This window comes from Symphalangus syndactylus, chromosome 12 (genome assembly GCF_028878055.3).
Source record: "Symphalangus syndactylus isolate Jambi chromosome 12, NHGRI_mSymSyn1-v2.1_pri, whole genome shotgun sequence".
Classification (NCBI taxonomy): Eukaryota; Metazoa; Chordata; class Mammalia; order Primates; family Hylobatidae; genus Symphalangus; species Symphalangus syndactylus.
The window spans coordinates 79,251,251-79,269,959 of record NC_072441.2 but is presented as its reverse complement, the minus strand read 5'-3'; the positions used below and the strand labels follow the sequence as shown (position 1 = coordinate 79,269,959).

The 18,709-nt window shown below is 49.7% G+C and overlaps 1 protein-coding gene and 1 non-coding gene across 6 annotated transcripts in view; one reads left to right on the top strand and one right to left on the bottom strand.

The window, feature by feature from the left end:
* The window catches only part of PRUNE1 (prune exopolyphosphatase 1), a 33,082-nt gene that overhangs the window by 7,375 nt on the left and 6,998 nt on the right, over positions 1-18,709 (bottom strand). For 2 of the 5 annotated variants that reach the window (XM_063626341.1, XM_063626342.1), the window contains exons 2-6: positions 15,530-15,622; positions 14,765-14,967; positions 7,365-7,549; positions 6,467-6,625; positions 906-1,000 (exon numbers count right to left, since the gene is read on the bottom strand). In XM_063626341.1, coding sequence (XP_063482411.1) covers positions 906-1,000; positions 6,467-6,625; positions 7,365-7,549; positions 14,765-14,967; positions 15,530-15,622 — 735 coding nt within the window. Of the gene's footprint in view, positions 1-905; positions 1,001-6,466; positions 6,626-7,364; positions 7,550-11,839; positions 11,842-14,764; positions 14,968-15,529; positions 15,623-18,709 lie in introns of those variants that run through there. The other 3 variants (XM_063626343.1, XM_063626344.1, XM_063626345.1) reach the window with 3 other exon arrangements.
* Positions 10,247-10,353, top strand: LOC134734959 (U6 spliceosomal RNA). The gene has a single exon (XR_010117827.1). It is a non-coding gene; the product is annotated as a U6 spliceosomal RNA (small nuclear RNA).

The following is an 18,709-nucleotide window of genomic DNA, read 5'->3' as shown; positions in this document are numbered from 1 at the left end:
TAAACAAACATAACTGCTAGAGGTTTTTTAAGCATAGGAGATAGTACTTCAGTTAGGGTGGTCAGGAAAAACCTCCCCAAACAAGAGACATCTGAGCTGAGTACCTGAATGTTAAGAAGGAGCCAGCTTTACAAAAAAAAAAAGCTCAGCTGGGAATGAGCTTAATGTTCCGAGGAACAGAAAATAAACCAGTGTGGCTGCAGTACTGTAGAACAGGAGTGGAGCTGGAATGAGATGAGGCCAGAGAAAAAGACAAGGGCCAGATCAAGCATGGCCTTGTAAACCACAGTAAGTCCTCTAGATTTTATTAAAAATACAATGAGGCCGGGCACGGTGGCTCATGCCTGTAATCCCAGAACTTCGGAGGCCAAGGGGAGAACTGCTTGAGGCCAGGAGTTTGAGACCAGCCTGGGCAACATAGTGAGATCCCATCTACACATACACACATACACACACACACACACACACACACACACTAGTTAGGTGTGGTGGTGGGCACCTGTGGACCCAGCTACTCGGGAGGTTAAGGTGGGAGGATTGCTTGAGCCTGGAAGGTTAAGGCTGCAGTGAGCCATGATGGTACCACTGTACTCCAGCCTGGCAACAAAGCATGACTCCCTCAAAAAAAAAAAAAAAAAAAAAAAAAAATTAAAAAAGACCACTCTGGTTGCTGCAGGGAGAATGGTTTGTAGGGCTGCAAAAGCAGAGGCAGGGAATCCAGTACTGAGGCTAATATAGCGGTGCAGTGAGAGATGCTGGACTCTGGTGGTCACAGTGGAGGTGGAGACAAAGACAGACACAAGATACATTTTGGAGGTGAGCCAGGAATGAGGTGCAAGGCCACATGCATAACATGCATAACCAAAGGCTTTCTCTCCCCACCCACAGCCACAACTTGCTCTTACCTGCAAATCCATATATATTGCACTAATGGCCACCTTGACGCCTTGTCTATAGATAGTCTTCTGGTCCTTTCTCAGCATCTGCTCAGTGGTCAGTCCTAGAAAGCAGATGAGAGACTAGGGGTCAAACAAGGGAGGCCAGGGTCCCAAGACTAAGAAGGCAAGGACAGCCAGATGGGTCAAGGAAGGAAAAACAGCCTCTCTTTAGGGCAATGAATGGGGGAGATAATTGAAAATGTAATCATAGCCGGGTGTGGTGACTCAGGCCTATAATCCCAGCACTTTGGGAGGCTGAGGTGGGCAGATCACCTGAGGTCGGGAGTTTGGGACCAGCCTGGCCAACATGATGAAACTCTGTCTCTACTAAAAATACAAAGAATTAGCTGGGTGTGGTGGCGGGCGCCTGTAATCCCAGCTACTCAGGAGGCTGAAGCAGGAGAATCACTTGAACCTGGACTCCGTCTCAAAAAAAAAAAAAAAAAAAAAGAAAGAAAATGTAATCACATAATCAAAAGCCATCTTAAATAACTGGTGACAATAGGTACCTTTAGTTTGGAGAGAAGGGCGAAACCCAGAACAGAGGCTTTTACTTTTTAATTTTTCCCTCTTCCTATACTGTTTACATGTGAGTTCTTTCTTTCTTCCTTTTTATGTGAACAGGTGGTAGCTATAAGAATACAGTTTTTGCTCCCTCCCTTCTTTCTTTCTTTCTTTATCTTTCTTTCTTTCTTTCTTTCTTTCTTTCTTTCTTTCTTTCTTTCTTTCTTTCTTTCTTTCTTTCTTTCTTTCTTTCTCTTTCCTTCTCTCTCTCTCTCTTTCTTTCTTTCTTTCTTTCTCTTCCTTTCTTCCTTTCTGTCCCTCTGTGGCCCAGGCTGCAATCTACTTGGCTCCCTGCTGCCTGCGCTGCAGACCGGCACGCTCCACCGCTGCCTGCTTTTTCTCCTTTGGATGCAGGCACGCGTTCGCCATCTTGGCCACGCTGGTCGCCAGCTCCTGACACCGAGTGCTCTGCCCGCCTCAGCCTCCCGAGGTACTGGGACTGCAGACGGAGTCTCGCTCACCCGGTGCTCGGTGTTACCCGGGCTGGAGTGCGGTGGCGTGGTCTGGCCTCGCGGCAGCCTCCGCCTCCCAGCCGCCTGCTTTGGCCTACCAGGGTGCTGGGATTGCAGCCCCTGCCCGGCCGCCGCCCCGTCTGGGAGGTGGGGAGCGCCTCTGCCCGGCCACCCATTGTCTGGGAAGTGAGGAGCGCCTCTGCCTGGCCACCCATCGTCTGGGAAATGAGGAGCACCTCTGCCCGGCCGCCCCGTCTGGGAAGTGAGGAGCGCCTCTGCCCGGCCACCCATCGTCTGGGAACTGAGGAGCGCCTCTGCCCGGCCGCCCCGTCTGGGAAGTGAGGAGGGCCTCTGCCCGGCCACCCATCGTCTGGGAAGTGAGGAGCGCCTCTGCCCGGCCACCCATCGTCTGGGAAGTGAGGATCGCCTCTGCCCGGCCGCCCCGTCTGGGAGGAAGTGAGGAGCGCCTCTGCCCGGCCGCCCCGTCCGGGAAGAAGTGAGGAGCGCCTCTGCCCGGCCGCCCCGTCCGCGAGGAAGTGAGGAGCGCCTCTGCCCGGCCGCCCCGCCCGGGAGGAAGTGAGGAGCGCCCCTGCCCGGCCGCCCCCTCCGGGAAGAAGTGAGGAGCACCTCTGCCCGGCCGCCCCATCTGGGAAGAAGTGAGGAGAGCCTCTGCCCGGCCGCCCCGTCTGGGAAGAAGTGAGGAGCGCCTCTGCCCGGCCGCCCCGTCTGGGAGGTGAGGAGCGCCTCTGCCCGGCCACCCATCATCTGGGAGGTGAGGAGCGCCTCTGCCCGGCCACCCATCGTCTGGGAGGTGAGGAGCGCCTCTGCCCGGCCACCCATCGTCTGGGAGGTGAGGAGCGCCTCTGCCCGGCCACCCATCGTCTGGGAGGTGAGGAGCGCCTCTGCCCGGCCACCCATCGTCTGGGAGGTGAGGAGCGCCTCTGCCCGGCTGCCCCGTCTGGGAAGTGAGGAGTGCCTCTGACCGGCCGCCCCGTCTGGGAAGAAGTGAGGAGCGCCTCTGCCCGGCTGCCCCGTCCGGGAAGAAGTGGGGAGCGCCTCTGCCCGGCCGCCCCGTCTGGGAAGTGAGGAGCGCCTCTGCCCGACCACCCACCGTCTGGGAAGTGAGGAGCGCCTCTGCCCGACCACCCACCGTCTGGGAAGTGAGGAGCGCCTCTGCCCGACCACCCACCGTCAGGGAAGTGAGGAGCGCCTCTGCCCGGCCGCCCCGTCTGGGAAGTGAGGAGCACCTCTGCCCGGCCACCCATCGTCTGGGAAGTGAGGAGCGCCTCTGCCCGGCCACCCCGTCTGGGAAGTGAGGAGCGCCTCTGCCCGGCCACCCCATCTGGGAAGTGAGGAGCGCCTCTGCCCGGCCACCCATCGTCTGGGAAGTGAGGAGCGCCTCTGCCCGGCCACCCATCGTCTGGGAAGTGAGGAGCGCCTCTGCCCGGCCACCCATCGTCTGGGAAGTGAGGAGCGCCTCTGTCCGGCCGCCCCATCTGGGAAGTGAGGAGCGCCTCTGCCCGGCCGCCCCGTCCGGGAAGAAGTGAGGAGCGCCTCTGCCCGGCCGCCCCGTCTGGGAAGTGAGGAGTGCCTCTGCCCGGCTGCCCCATCCGGGAAGAAGTGAGGAGCGCCTCTGCCCGGCTGCCCCGTCTGGGAAGTGAGGAGCGCCTCTGCCCGGCCGCCCCGTCCGGGAAGAAGTGAGGAGCGCCTCTGCCTGGGCGCCCCGTCCGGGAAGAAGTGAGGAGCGCCTCTGCCCGGCCGCCCCGTCCGGGAAGAAGTGAGGAGCGCCTCTGCCCGGCCGACCCATCTGGGAAGTGAGGAGAGCCTCTGCCCGGCCACCCATCGTCTGGGAAGTGAGTAGCGCCTCGGCCCGGCCGCCCCGTCTGGGAAGTGAGGAGCGCCTCTGCCCGGCCGCCCCGTCTGGGAAGTGAGGAGCGCCTCTGCCCGACCACCCACCGTCTGGGAAGTGAGGAGCGCCTCTGCTCGGCCACCCATCGTCTGGGAAGTGAGGAGTGCCTCTGCCCGGCCGCCCCGTCTGGGAAGTGAGGAGCGCCTCTGCCCGGCCACCCATCGTCTGGGAAGTGAGGAGCGCCTCTGCCCGGCCACCCATCGTCTGGGAAGTGAGGATCGCCTCTGCCCGGCCACCTATCGTCTGGGAGGTGAGGAGCGCCTCTGCCCGACCACCCACCGTCAGGGAAGTGAGGAGCGCCTCTGCCCGGCCGCCCCGTCTGGGAAGTGAGGAGCGCCTCTGCCCGGCCACCCCGTCCGGGAAGAAGTGAGGAGCGCCTCTGCCCGGCCGCCCCGTCTGGGAAGTGAGGAGCACCTCTGCCCGGCCGCCCCGTCCGAGAAGAAGTGAGGAGCGCCTCTGCCCGGCCACCCATCGTCTGGGAAGTGAGGAGCGCCTCTGCCCGGCCACCTATCGTCTGGGAAGAAGTGAGGAGCGTCTCTGCCTGGCCGCCCCGTCTGGGAGGTCTACCACGGAGGCCAGGGGCAATGTGGGGGCTGGACGTGGTGGCTCACGCCTGTGGTCCCGGCACTCTGGGGGGCGAGGCGGGTTGATCACTTCGGGCTAGGAGTTCGAGACCAGTCTGGCCAACTTGGCGAAGCATGAAAAATACAGCAGACAAACCAACCAACCAACTCAGTGACAACAAAACCGGTCTACCCTGGAGTCATACTCTAATTTTTTCTATTTTCCTCCCTTTCTGATCCTTTATCCCACTTTCTTTTTCTTCCTCTTCCTTCTCCCTCTTCTTTGTCAAATAGAGGATTGAGTTATTATCACTGATCCATATAAAGTCCCTCTCTCATTTATTTTAACTTCCACCCCCCATTTTTATTCCCCGACTTCCCATGTGCAACCTTCCTAATATGTTTGATACGCATCTTTTTGTTTGTATGTATTTTTAGAAAATGTTTATTATGTGTGCAAAAAAAATTAATAAAAAAAAATTAAAAAAAAATAAATAAATAAATAAAAATAAAAATACAAAAATTAGGTGGGCATGGTGGCGCATGCCTTTAGTCCCAGCTACTAGGGAGGCTGAGGTGGGAGGATCACTTGAGCCTGGGAGGTCAAGCCTGCAGTGAGCCATGATCAGGCCACTGCACTCCAGCCTGGGCAACAGAGTGAGACTCCATCACAAAAAAAAAAGTAAAATGCAGTACTGATTCATGCTACAACATGGATAAATATTGAAATATTATGTTGAGAGAAGCCAGACACAAAAGGCCATGTATGATATGGTTCCATTAATATGAAATGCTGTATCCAGGAGAGGCAAGTCCATAGAGACAGCAAACAGATTAGTGGCTTCCAGGAGTTAGAGAGAGACGGAAATGGGGAGTGGCTGCTTAATTGGTATGGGGTTTCCTTTTGGGATGACGAAGATGTTCTGGAACTATTAATAGATAGTGGTGATGGTTGCATGATATTGTGAATGTACCAAATGCCACTAAAGTGTATACTTAAAAATGATAATTTTTGTTATTTTGTTTTACTATGATAATAAAAATTATGGAGACCTTTAAAAAAAAAAAAAAAAAGAATACAGTTTTTTTTGGTTCTCTTCGTCTTTTGTATACTCACAAAATATTTCTTTTGCCTCCCTAACCAATTCTATAGATTCTACTCTGATAATTTAGTATACTGTCAGCATATTTTTTATATATGTCCTATCTTCTCTGAATAGACTAGAACCTATGAGGCTCTTTTTGTTTTTTTTAAGACGGAGTTTTGCTCTTGTTGCCCAAGCTGGAGTACAATGGCACAATCTCGGCTCACTGCAACCTCCGCTTGCCGGGTTCAAGCGATTTTCCTGCCTCAGCCTCCTGAGTAGATGGGATTACAGGCACACACCACCACGCCCGGCTAACTTTTCATATTTTTAGTAGAAACGGAGTTTCACCATGTTAGCCAGGCTGGTCTTGAACTCCTGACCTCAGGTGATCCACCCACCTTGGCCTTCCAAAGTGTTGGGATTACAGGCGTGAGCCACTGCACCTGGCCTTTCTGAGGCTCTTAATACATTCCTCCTCATCCTAACCAAGAGCCAGGATAGAACAATCCAGTAAATGATTGATTATTTCATGCTTAGGCTAATAATGCTACTTCATTTCTTTCTGGTATAAAATTTAAATAATTGGCCAGGCGCAGTGGCTCATGCCTGTAATCCCAGCACTTTGGGAGGCCCAGGCGGGCAGATCACCTGAGCTTCAGAGTTCGAGACCAGCCTGGTCAACATAGTGAAACCCGATCTCTGCTAAAAATACAAAAATTAGCTGGGTGTGGTGGTGGGCGCCTGTAATCCCAGCTATTCGGGAGGCTGAGGTAGGAGAATCGCTTGAACCCAGGAGGTCGAGGTTGCAGTGTGCCGAGATTGTGCCACTGCACTCTAGCCTGGGTGACACAGCAAGACTGTCTCAAAAAAATAATAATAATAATCTAATGAACAAGGCTTGCCTTTCTGTTTTCTTATCTGGGAGGTAGAAAAGCCAGCTAACATTTCATACCTGATACATCAAACTTTGCCTTTTGTAGGGAATCGAATATATCATTTCTCTTGGGTAGGTCTGCGAAAAGGGCCTCTAGTTTCTCCACATATTTGCTGTCCTTTGGGGTTGCCTTTCCAATTTTAAGGTCCATGTTGACACAGTCCAGGATGATGGTTCCTGTGGAGAAGGGAGATGGTGGAACTTGAATCCTGTGACCCTCCACACATGACCACCAGAACATATATAACCTTCACACCAAATGGACACACCCAAGGAGATTTGTATAGCAAAATCTCTGAAAGCAAAATGAGAAACTGGGATGGACTGTGTCCTCAGACCTTCCAAATCCAAACTAAAATGTAGGAAGGGAAATGGGGAAAAGGTAGAAAGAAAGCCTGAGCATCTCAACCCTTGGAGATTTTACAGCCTAGTCAGACAGAGATATACCTCTTCAGTAGGCCAAATCCCATCAAAGAATCTTCTAAGTTGGAAAAGACAGTCTAGTCCAACTCACTCTCTCTCTCTTTTTTTTTTTTTTACAAGTGGAAAAATGAGAACAAGAAAGGTTAAGAGATTTGCTCAAGGTCACCTCTCTATTTCCTGGAGGAATTGGTATTGAAATCTGTTTCCTGCTTCTTTGGCTAATCCTCCTTCTATCATAAAATGATGCCTACAGGAAGCTTCTTGGTCTGTTGCCCTGCACTTCCTTTCTACTTTCTCCAACAAGTATCTCATAAGCCTTTAAACAGATGCTTAATTGTCCCCCGAAAGAATCCTATCTTTTTTATGAGCTGAATGGCTCTGAGAGCATATGGTTAGGCTGGAAGCATCTAGACTTTTCCACCCTCCCTTCTCAGGGATAGGAATAGAACTACTGAGGTCCCAATCGAGGTCCCAATCCAAAAGCCACCCTTACCATGCAGAAGGGCTGCAGTTTGCCTGTCCAAGATCTCTGGTGCCCCCTGCAGGATTCTCTCGGTCACCAGGGTAGCACAAGACCCCACCAGCTCAACTGAAACATGGCAGGGAGGGCAGTGTTTCGGCTCGATGGGTCGATGGTCTAGCACCTCTGCTACTGCCTCCTCTAGGGCTGTGTCACTTCTGTGGAGGGGAGGGCATGGGAAAAGAGAAAGAAAGATAGGTAGGGACACTCCAGCTGCTTCTAGCCAACCTCTACCCCACCCATCAAGGAAAATGCAGATGTCTTTTTTTTTTTTTTTTTTTTTTTTGAGACGGAGTCTCGCTCTGTCACCCACGCTGGAGTGCAGTGGCACGATCTTGGCTCACTGCAAGCTCCGCCTCCCGGGTTCACGCCATTCTCCTGCCTCAGCCTCTCCGAGTAGCTGGGACTACAGGCACCCGCCACCACACCTGGCTAAATTTTTTGTATTTTTAGTAGAGACGGGGTTTCACCGTGGTCTCGATCTCCTGACCTCGTGATCCGCCCGCCTCGGCCTCCCAAAGTGCTGGGATTACAAGCGTGAGCCACTGCGCCCGGCCTAAATGCAGATGTCTTAAGGCAAGCTTTTTTTTTTTTTTTTTTTTTTTTTTGAGACGGAGTCTCGCTCTGTCGCCCAGGCTAGAGTGCAGTGGCGCGATCTCGGCTCACTGCAAGCTCCGCCTCCCAGGTTCACGCCATTCTCCTGCCTCAGCCTCTCCGAGTAGCTGGGACTACAGGCGCCCGCCACCACGCCCGGCTAATTTTTTGTATTTTTAGTAGAGACGGGGTTTCACTGTGGTCTCGATCTCCTGACCTCGTGATCCGCCCGCCTCGGCCTCCCAAAGTGCTGGGATTACAAGCGTGAGCCACCGCGCCCGGCCTTTTTTTTTTTTTTTTTGAGACGGAGTTTCACTTTTGTCGCCCAGGCTAGAGTGCAATGGTGTGTTCTTGGCTCACTGCAACGTCCACATCTCAGGTTCAAGCGATTCTCCTGCCTCAGCCTCCTGAGTAGCTGGGATTACAGGTGCCTGCCAACATGCTCAGCTAATTTTTTTGTATTTTTAGTAGAGATGGGGTTTCGCCATGTTGGCCAGGCTGGTCTTGAACTCCTGACCTCAGGTGATCTGCCAGGCAAGCATTTATTTATTTATTTATTTTTTTTTTTTTTTTTTGAGACGGAGTCTTGCTCTGTCTCCCAGGCGGGAGTGCAATGGCGCGATCTCGGCTCACTGCAAGCTCCGCCTCCCAGGTTCATGCCATTCTCCTGCCTCAGCCTCCCGAGTAGCTGGGACTACAGGCGCCTGCCAACACGTCCGGCTAATTTTTTGTATTTTTAGTAGAGATGGGGTTTCACTGTGTTAGCCAGGATGGTCTCGATCTCCTGACCTCGTGATCCGCCCGCCTCGGCCTCCCAAAGTGCTGGGATTACAGGCTTGAGCCACCGCGCCCGGCCCAGGCAAGCATTTAAAACTGACCTTTGGTTACTTTTACCTCTGCCTAACTCCTCTCAATTCTTTTTTTACGGAGTCTCACTCTGTTGCCCAGGTTGGAGTGCAATGGCATGATCTCAGCTTCTGAGCTCCTGCAACCTCCACCTCCCGGGTTCAAGTGATTCTCCTGCCTCAGCCTCCTGGGTAACCGGAATTACAAGGCACATGCCACCAAACCCGGCTAATTTTTTTTTTGTATTTTTAGTAGAGACGGAGTTTCACCGTGTTGGTCAGGTGGATCTCGAACTTCTGACCTTGTGATCTGCCCACATTGGCCTCCCAAAGAGCTGGGATTACAGGCGTGAGCCACCGCGCCCAGCAATTCTTTTCTTTAATGTTATAATTGGAGTCATCTTTAAATAGTGTATAAGCAAATTCTGTGAAGCATCTGCTGCAAATATCTTACCCCCACATTTGCTGTCCTTTAGCGTTGCCTTTCCAACCCTACACCCTTGACACCCTTGATACCCAACATCTAAATTTCTCCTTTTTTTTTTCCTTCTAAAACGGAATCTCGCTCTGTCCCCCAGGCTGGAGTGCACTGGCACGATCTCGGCTCACTGCAAACTCCGCCTCCCAGGTTCAAACAATTCTCCTGCCTTGGCCTCCCAAGTAGCTGGGAGTACAGGCGCCCGCCACCAGGCCCAGCTAATTTTTGTATTTTTAGTAGAGACGGGGTTTCACCATATTGGCCAGGCTGGTCTCGAACTCTTGACCTCGTGATCTGCCCGCCTCGGCCTCCCAAAGTGCTGGGATTACAGGCATGAGCCACCGCACCCGGCAAATCTCTTCTATTTTTATAACCCACTCAATACTTAGACTCCATGTGGGTCACCAGGTCCTGTGAATTCTATCTTAATTCCTATCCATGCCCTAGTTTCTAACTCTCTGTTACTGCCCCATTCTAGGCTTTCAGTACCTCTCGCTTGGACTATTCCAGTAGTCTCTTAATCAATCACCTGCTTCCAACCAAGAGCCCTCCTGGGTTGTCCTTCACAAAGTGGCCTGAATGATCATTTGAAAAAAGAAAATCTGATTCTTTTAGGACCCAGAATATAATTTAAAATAGTTCCCCACTGCCTAAAATAAAATCCAATCGCCTTAGAAGGGCCTATGAGGCCTCCATAATCTGCCTCCTGCCTGCCCCCTCTGTCTCATCTTTTTCCATGTCCTACTTCTCCCTCAAATTTTATGCTCCAGCTGTGCAAAACAAATTCCATTTCCCCTAGCTCACCATGCTATTTCACACTTGCCTGCATTTGATTCTATTAATTACTCCCTCTGCCTGGAATGCCTTTCCTAACCACCTTCCCTCCTCCCTCCCCATTCACCAAGCAAACACCTAGTCCTCTTTCAAGACTGAGATCAGTGCTCACTTCAGCAGCACATGCGCTAAAATTGGAACGACACAGAGAAGATTAGCATGGCCCCTAAGCAAGGATGACACGCACATTTGTGAATTGTTCCATAAAATATATATATATATATATTTAAAATAAAAAATAAAGGCCAGGCACGGTGGCTCACACCTGTAATCCCAGCACTTTGGGAGGCCGAGGCGGGCGGATCACGAGGTCAGGAGATTGAGACTATCCTGGCTAGCACGGTGAAACCCCATCCCTACTAAAAATACAAAAATTAGCCAGGTGTGGTGGTGGGCACACCTGTAGTCCCAGCTACTCGGGAGGCTGAGGCAGGAGAATGGCGTGAACCCGGGAGGCGGAGCTTGCAGTGAGCCGAGATCGCGCTACTGCACTCCAGTCTGGGCGACAGAGTGAGGCTACGTCTCTTAAAAAAAAAAAAAAATTAGCCAGGCCGGGCGTGGTGGCTCACGCCTGTAATCCCAGCACTTTGGGAGGCTGAGGCGGGCAGATCACTTGAGGCCAGGAGTTCGAGACCAGCCTTGCCAACATGGTGAAACCCCGTCTCTACTAAAAATACAAAAAATTAGCTGGGCGTGGTGGCACATGCTTGTAATCCCAGCTACTTGGGAAGTTGAAGCAGGAGAATCACTTGAATCTGGGAGGCTCACTGCAGTGAGCCGAGATGGCATCATTGCACTCCAGCCTGGGCAACAAGAACAAAACTCAGTTTCAAAAAAAATTAGCCAGGAATGAGGCTTTTACACAGGAGGCTGAGGCGGGAGGATTCCTTGAACCCAGGAGCTCAAGGTTATGATGATGCCACTGTACTCCAGCCTAGGAGACAGAGCGAGAGAGACACCATCTCTTAAAAAAAAAAAAAAGGTGGCGGCACGGTGGCTCACACCTGTAATCCCAGCACTTTGGGAGTCTGAGGCGGGCGGATCACCTGAGGTCAGGAGTTGAAGACCAGCCTGACCAACATGGTGAAGCCCTATCTCTACTAAAAATACAAAAAAAAAAAAAAATATATCCCAGCGTGGTGGCACATGCCTGTGATCCCAGCTACTTGGAGGCTGAGGCGGGAGAATTACTTGAACCTGGGAGGCGGAGGTTGCAGTGAGCCTAGATTGCGCTATTGCACTCTAGCCTAGGCAACAAGAGCAAAACTCTATCTCAAAAAAAAAAAAGAAAAAAAAAAGAAAAGTTTATTACTGAATGAATCCACAGATGGATAATGCTCTCTCAGGCTGCCTTCTGTCAGTATCCTGCTATAACCACAATGTGCTCAAGAAAAAAATATTAGCAGGAGCCAAACAGACTTAGGAAAGTCACATAATCGTGTTGTTTTTTTGGTAGTTTTTTCCAGTAGTAAATTAGGGATGGAATTATTATAAATGTGTACACTTTTTAAACAGACATTATTGAGATATTTATAGATTTAAAAAAAAATTTTTTTTGAGACGGAGTTTCGCTCTTGTTGCACAGGCTGGAGTGCGATGGCATGATCTCGGCTCACCGCAACCTCTGGCTCCCGTGTTCAAGCAATTCTCCTGCCTCAGCCTCCTGAGTAGCTGAGATTACAGGCATGCACCAACACGCCTGGCTAATTTTGTATTTTTAGTAGAGATGGGCTTTCTCCATGTTGGTCAGGCTGGTCTCAAACTCCTGACCTCAGGCGATTCTGGCCGCCTCAGCCTCCCAAAGTGCTGTGATTATAGGCATGAGCCACCACGCCCAGCCTGGCTAATTTTTTTTTTTTTTTTTTTTTTGAGACACAGCATCACTCTGTTGCTCAGACTAGAGTGTAGTGGTGCGATCTTGGCTCACTGCAACCTCTGCCTCCCAGGTTCAAGCGATTCTCCTGCCTCAGCCTCCGAGTTGCTGGGACTACAGGCATGAGCCACCACGCCCAGCTATTTTTTTTAAGACAGAGTCTCGCTCTGTCGCCCAGGCTGGAGTGCAGTGGCGTGATCTCAGCTCACTGCAAGCTCCGCCTGCCAGGTTCATGCCATTCTCCTACCTCAGCCTCCCGAGTAGCTGGGACTACAGGTGCCCGCCACCATGCCCAGTTAATTTTTTGTATTTTTTAGTAGAGACGGGGTTTCACCATGTTAGCCAGGATGGTCTCCATCTCCTGACCTTGTGATCCGCCCGCCTCAGCCTCCCAAAGTGCTGGGATTACAGGCGTGAGCCACCGTGCCTGGCCTGAGATATTTACATATTCTAACATAATACATTATTCTAAAATCATAAGAGTTTATGTAGAAAAACTTTTGCTAACTTTTTGTGTGCTTTTTATTTTTATTTATTTTTATTTTTTTGTAGAGATGGGATCTCACCATCTTCCCCAAGTTGGTCTTGAACTCCTGGGCTCAAGCAACCCTCCTACTTCACCCTCCCAAAGTGCTGGGTTTACAGATGTGAGCCACCACACCTGGCCCTTTTGATAACTTAAAACATTTTTTTTTGGAGACAAGTTCTTGCCCTGTCACTCAGGCTGGAGTACAGTGATGTGATCATGGCTTACTGCAACCTCGATTCCTAGGCTCAAGTGATCCTACCACCTCAGACTCCTAAGTAGCTGGGACTACAGGCATGCACTACCACACCTGGCAAATTTTTTTATTTTTAGTAGAGACAAGGTCACACTATGTTTATAGATTTTTGTATTTATTGTTTTTTTTAGAGAACAGGATCTCGCTATATTGGTCAGACAGGTCTCCCTAAGTGCTGGGATTACAGGCGTGAGCCACCACACCAGACCACTAAAAATAGGCCATATGTTGTGGCTCATGCCTGTAATCCCACCACTTTGGGAGGCCAAAGTGGGCGGATCATCTGAGGTCAGGAGTTCCAGGCCAGCCTGGCCAACAGAGCAAAACCCTGTCTCTAGTAAAAAATACAAAAATTAGCTGGGCATGGTGGCGTGCACCTGTAATCCCAGCTACTCAGGAGACTGAGGTAGGGAGAATCGCTTGAACCCAAGAGGCAGAGGTTGTTGCAGTGAGCCGACATCACACCACTGCACTGCAGCCTGGGTGACAGAGCGAGACTCCATCTCAAAAAAAATAATAATTAATTAAAATTAAAAATAGAGTTGCAGGCCAGGTGTGGTGGCTCACACCTATAATCCAGCACTTAGGGAGGCAGAGGCAGGAAGATAGCGTGAGCCTAGGAATTTGAGATCCACCTGGGCAATAGAGCAAGACCCTGTTCTCTAAAAAAAATTTAATAAGTAAGTACAAAAATAAATAATAAGTAAAAAAATAAACAAAAAGAGAATTGCAAACATTTTTCAAAGGTTTCTATTACAATAAATCTTTTTTTTTTTTTTGAGACAGGGTCTCCCTCTGTCTTCCAGGCTGGAGTGGAGTGGTGTGATCTTGGCTCACTGCAGATTCGACCTCCTGGGCTCAAGTGATCCTCCCACCTCAACCTCCCAAGTAGCTGGGACCACAGGCATGCACCACCATGCCTAATTTTTTAAATTTTTTTGTAAAGACATGGTTTTGCCATGTTGCTCAGGCCACTCCTGGAGCTTAATGGATCTGGCTGCCTTGGCCTCCCAAAGTGGTGCTGGGATTACAGGCGTGAGCCATCGCACCCAGCATACAAGATCTTTTTTTTTTTTTTTTTTTTTTGAGACGGAGTCTCGCTCTGTCGCCCAGGCTGGAGTGCAGTGGCGCGATCTTGGCTCACTGCAAGCTCCGCCTCCTGGGTTCACGCCATTCTCCTGCCTCAGCCTCTCCGAGTAGCTGGGACTACAGGTGCCCACCACCACGCCCAGCTAATTTTTTTGTATTTTTAGTAGAGACGGGGTTTCACCGTGGTCTCCATCTCCTGACCTCGTGATCCGCCCGCCTCAGCCTCCCAAAGTGCTGAGATTACAAGCGTGAGCCACCGCGCCCGGCCCAGCATACAAGATCTTAAATAATGATACCAAAGGCAGATTTAAATGATTTTTGAGTTATCCGTTAGTTTGAACTCAACATGTTCTATTTCTTTTTATTATAGGGTATGTCTGTATGCCACAGACATACATATAACTGCAGAACTGACAATATTTTGTGTTGTTTTTCTATATCTAATATGACCTATCAATTATGATTAGCCTGTGAGATCCCTGAAAGCAAAAACTCTTTCTGTTTTGAGACGGAGTCTCGCTCTGTCGCTCAGGCTGGAGTGCGGTGGCACAATCTCGGCTCACTGCAACCACCACCTTCCAGGTTCAAGTGATTCTCCCGCCTCAGCCTCCCAAGTAGCTGGGATTACAGGCGCCCACCACCACGCCCAGCTAATTTTTATATTTTTAGTAGAGACGGGGTTTTGCCATGTTGGCCGGGCTGGTCTCAAAATCCTGACCTCAGGTGATCCGCCTGCCTCGGCCTCCCAAAGTGCTGGGATTACAGGCATGAGCCACCATGCCCGGCCAGCAAAAACTCTTTCTTCCTCTCTTTATATCTCACTCATCAGAGCCCAGCATGGTACACGATAGGTAGCAATTTAATTTCCTTGTGCTTACTTGGATAAGATATGATGGTCGACAAGGATGAGGGTGAGTTGGCCAGCCTGGTGTAATGCATGCAGGTCAATCTCATCCCGAAAAATCAAGATACTCTCTGGAATATGAACCTTCTGAAGAAAGAAGACAATGTCACCTCGCAGAGGTAGCTCAGAACGTTTTATATTTAAAACTGGCACAAAGACTTCCTCGGTCTCAGTTGTCTAGATAGGAAAGTGAAAAGAAGGTATCACAAGGTTTTATAATGACAGGAAAAAGTAACAAGACTATTGGGACCAAAGGAGACATACTTAGGTAAGTTGCCACCTTTCTCGAAGCCACAAGTACCCAGTCTATAAAAAGGAAAGGATGACTTTTGCCCTCCCTCCTTCTTAGCAACAACATGAAAGCCAACAAGGTAACTCATGGTAAATACCTATTTCTAGATGCAATGCTGCAGAGAAGGAATTTTTAGTCCTCAAGAACTAACCTGGGCAGAGGAATACACACTAGATCACTGATACCTATAAGGAACTCAGTAATAAACTGTTTGAGTATTGCTTTATGGTTTACAAATCCCTTGAAATATATTTGCTCACTTTTTTCCTCATAGCAACACTGCAAAATATCATTTTAGTTTTTATAGATGGTGGCATGAGACTCAGCAAAGTTAAGGGATTTAATTTACCCAATGCTAAATGCTGGTAAGTGGTAGAGCTGGGTCTTGAATCCAGATCTTTTCATTCTGAGGGACTCAGATCCTAGATACTACCTTTTTTTACCCACCTTTGCTAGGTAAAAAGCAAGGGCAAGAGCAGACACCATGGAGTCCAAATCACAGGCTTCATTTCCCAGCACAACATGTAGAGGTCGGGACTCCTGGAGAGAAAGGAAAATGAGAAACTAACAAAAGTATCTCTATTCATTTCCACTTATCTTTTTTTTTTTAAAAAATAATATATATATTTTTGAGACAGGTCTTATTCTGTCGCCCAGGCTGGAATGCAGTAGCATGATCACAACTCCCTGCAGCCTCAACCTCCTGCTAGGCTCCACTGATCCTCCTGAGTAGCTGGAACTACAGGAAAGCACCACCATGCCCAGCTAATTTTTTGTATTTTTTGTAGAGACGGGATTTTGCCATGTTGCACTGGCTGGTCTCAAACTCCTGGGCTCCAGATCCACCTGCCTCGGCCTCCCAAAGTCCTGGGATAACAGGTGTGAGCCACTGTGCCTGGCCTCTCCATCTACCTTATACTCATGTAGGGCTTCACACACTTCCTCTCATTGATCTTCAAAGAGGAGGTAGGTCAAATAATCTAATGGGTCCTCATTCCATAGATGGCATAAGTGTTTCAGCTAAGCTTATAGCATTCTACATATATCCAGTTTGTAGAAAAGTGTTCTTTCCTCCTATCTCCTTGAATGTTAACTTACAGAGCAGTAAATAAACTTCTGATTTCTTATCTTCTTTGGGCACTCAAATAGTCAAAAAAGGGGATTTGGGGTAGCTGATATATTCAAGGCATGCTCTTGAGCATATCAACCCTGGTTGATTATTTTCTTCCCATTTTCATAATAGGCAAAAGAATGCTTACACTTCTTTTTTTTTTTTTTTTTTTTGAGATGTAGTTTTGACCAGGTTCTCATGCCTCAGCCTCATGAGTAGCTGGGATTACAGGAATGTGCCACCACACCCAGCTAATTTTGTATTTTTAGTAGAGACGGGGTTTCTTCATGTTGGTCAGGCTGGTCTCGAACTCCCAATCTCAGGTGATCCGCCCGCCTTAGCCTCCCAAAGTGCTGGGATTACAGGCATGAGCCACGTCTGGCCGAATGCTTACACTTCTAAATCATGAGAGCAGGTGAAGAGGCTTTGAAAATAAAGGTTAAAAGTAAGATCTAGTCCAGGGCTGGGCGTGGTGGCTGGCGCCTGTAATCCCAGCACTTTGAGAGGCTGAGGCGGGCGGATCACCTAAGGTTAGGAGTTTGAGACCAGCCTAATCAATATGATGAAACCCCATCTCTACTAAAAATACAAAAATTAGCCAGGCATGGTGGTATGCGCCTGTAATCCCAGCTACTCAGGAGGCTGAGACAGGAGAATTGCTTCAACCCGGGAGATGGAGGTTGCAGTGAGCTGAGATCGCACCTTTGCACTCCAGCCTGGGCAACAAGAGCAAAACTCCATCTCAAATAAATAAATAAAATAAAATATACTAAAACTAGAGTGCCCAAAATCGGGGTGATAGGGTCTTGGGTTTTGTTTTGTTTTTAAGCATTGATTGAATGTGCCAGGCATTATTCTCAATATTTTTTCATGCATTAATCAATCATCTAATCCTTAACCCAATGAGGCAGGTACTTACATCATTTCATGCCAGGTATAAGCATTCTGCTGGGTGGAATGAGACCAGAAAGCCTATGACTCAGCATATGGCACAATACTTCTGTCTTACCAGCTTACTTTTTTTTTTTAAGACAGGGTCTTACTTTGTTGCCCAGGCTGGAGTGCAGTGGTGCTCTCTTGGCTCACGGCAACCTCCACCTCCTGAGTTCAAGCGATTCTCCTGCACCATCCTCCTGAGTAGCTGGGACTATAGGCATGCGCCATGATGCCCAGCTAGTTTTTGTATTTTTGCTAGAGATGGGGTTTTGCCATGTTGTCCAGGCTGGTCTTGAACTCCTGACCTCCAGTGATCCACCCACCTCAGCCTCCCAAAATACTGGTATGAGCCACCATGCCCAGCCCACCAGTTTACTTTTGAACTTCTATCTCAGCCTGGTTCTGAGAGAGGATGGGATGAGACAGACAAAATGAGACACACTAAATATAGCAGGGTTTCTCAATTTCAGCATGACTGGTATTTTGGACTAGATAATTCTTTTTCATTTTTTTAACTTTTACTTTTCGAGACAGGGTCTCACTCTGTAACCCAGGCTGGAGTGCATGGCACAATCATGGCTCACTGCAGACTCTACCTCCCAGACTCAGGTGATCCTCCCATCTCAGCCTCCTGAATAGCTGGGACTACAGGCACCCACCATCATGCCTGACTAATTTTTTTTTTTTTTTTTGAGCTGGAGTCTCACTCTGTCGCCCAGCCTGTAGTGCAGTGGCGTGATCTCGGCTCACTATAACCTCCACCTCCTAGGTTCAAGAGATTCTCCTGCCTCAGCCTCCTGAGTAGCTGGGATTACAGGCACGTGCCACCATGCTCGACTAATTTTTGTATTTTTAGTAGAGACGGGGTTTCACCATGTTGGTCAGGCTGGTCTTGGAACTCCTGACCTTGTGATCCACCCGCCTCAGACTCCCAAAGTGCTGGGATTACAGGTGTGAGCCACCATGCCCGGCCTTTGTTTTTTTTTTTTTTTTTGAGATGGAGTCTCACTCTGTCGCCCAGGCTGGAGTGCCGTGGCGCAATCTGGGCTCACTGCAACCTCTGCCTCCTGGGTTCAAGTGATTCTCCCCCTTTAGCCTCCCGAGTAGCTGTAGTAGACTACAGGCATGCGCCACCACACCCAGCTAATTTTTGTATTTTTTAGTAGAGACAGGGTTTCACCATGTTGGCCAGGCTGGTCTTGAACTCCTGACTTCAGGTGATCCGCCCGCCTCAGCTTCCCCAAGTGTTGGGATTACAGGCGTGAGCCACCGCGCCCAGCCAAATTTTTGCATTTTTTATAGAGATGGGGTTTTACCATGTTGCCCATGCTGGTCTCGAACTCCTGGGCTCAAGTGATACAGCCGCCTCGGCCTCCCAAAATGCTTGTATTACAGGCATGAGCCACCATGCCTAGCCAGATAATTCTTTTTTTTTTTTTTTTTGAGATGGAGTCTCACTCTGTCGCCCAGGCTGGAGTGCAGTGGCGCGATCTCGGCTCACTGCAAGCTCCACCTCCCGGGTTCATGCCATTCCCCTGCCTCAGCCTCCCGAGTTGCTGGGACTACAGGCGCCCGCCACC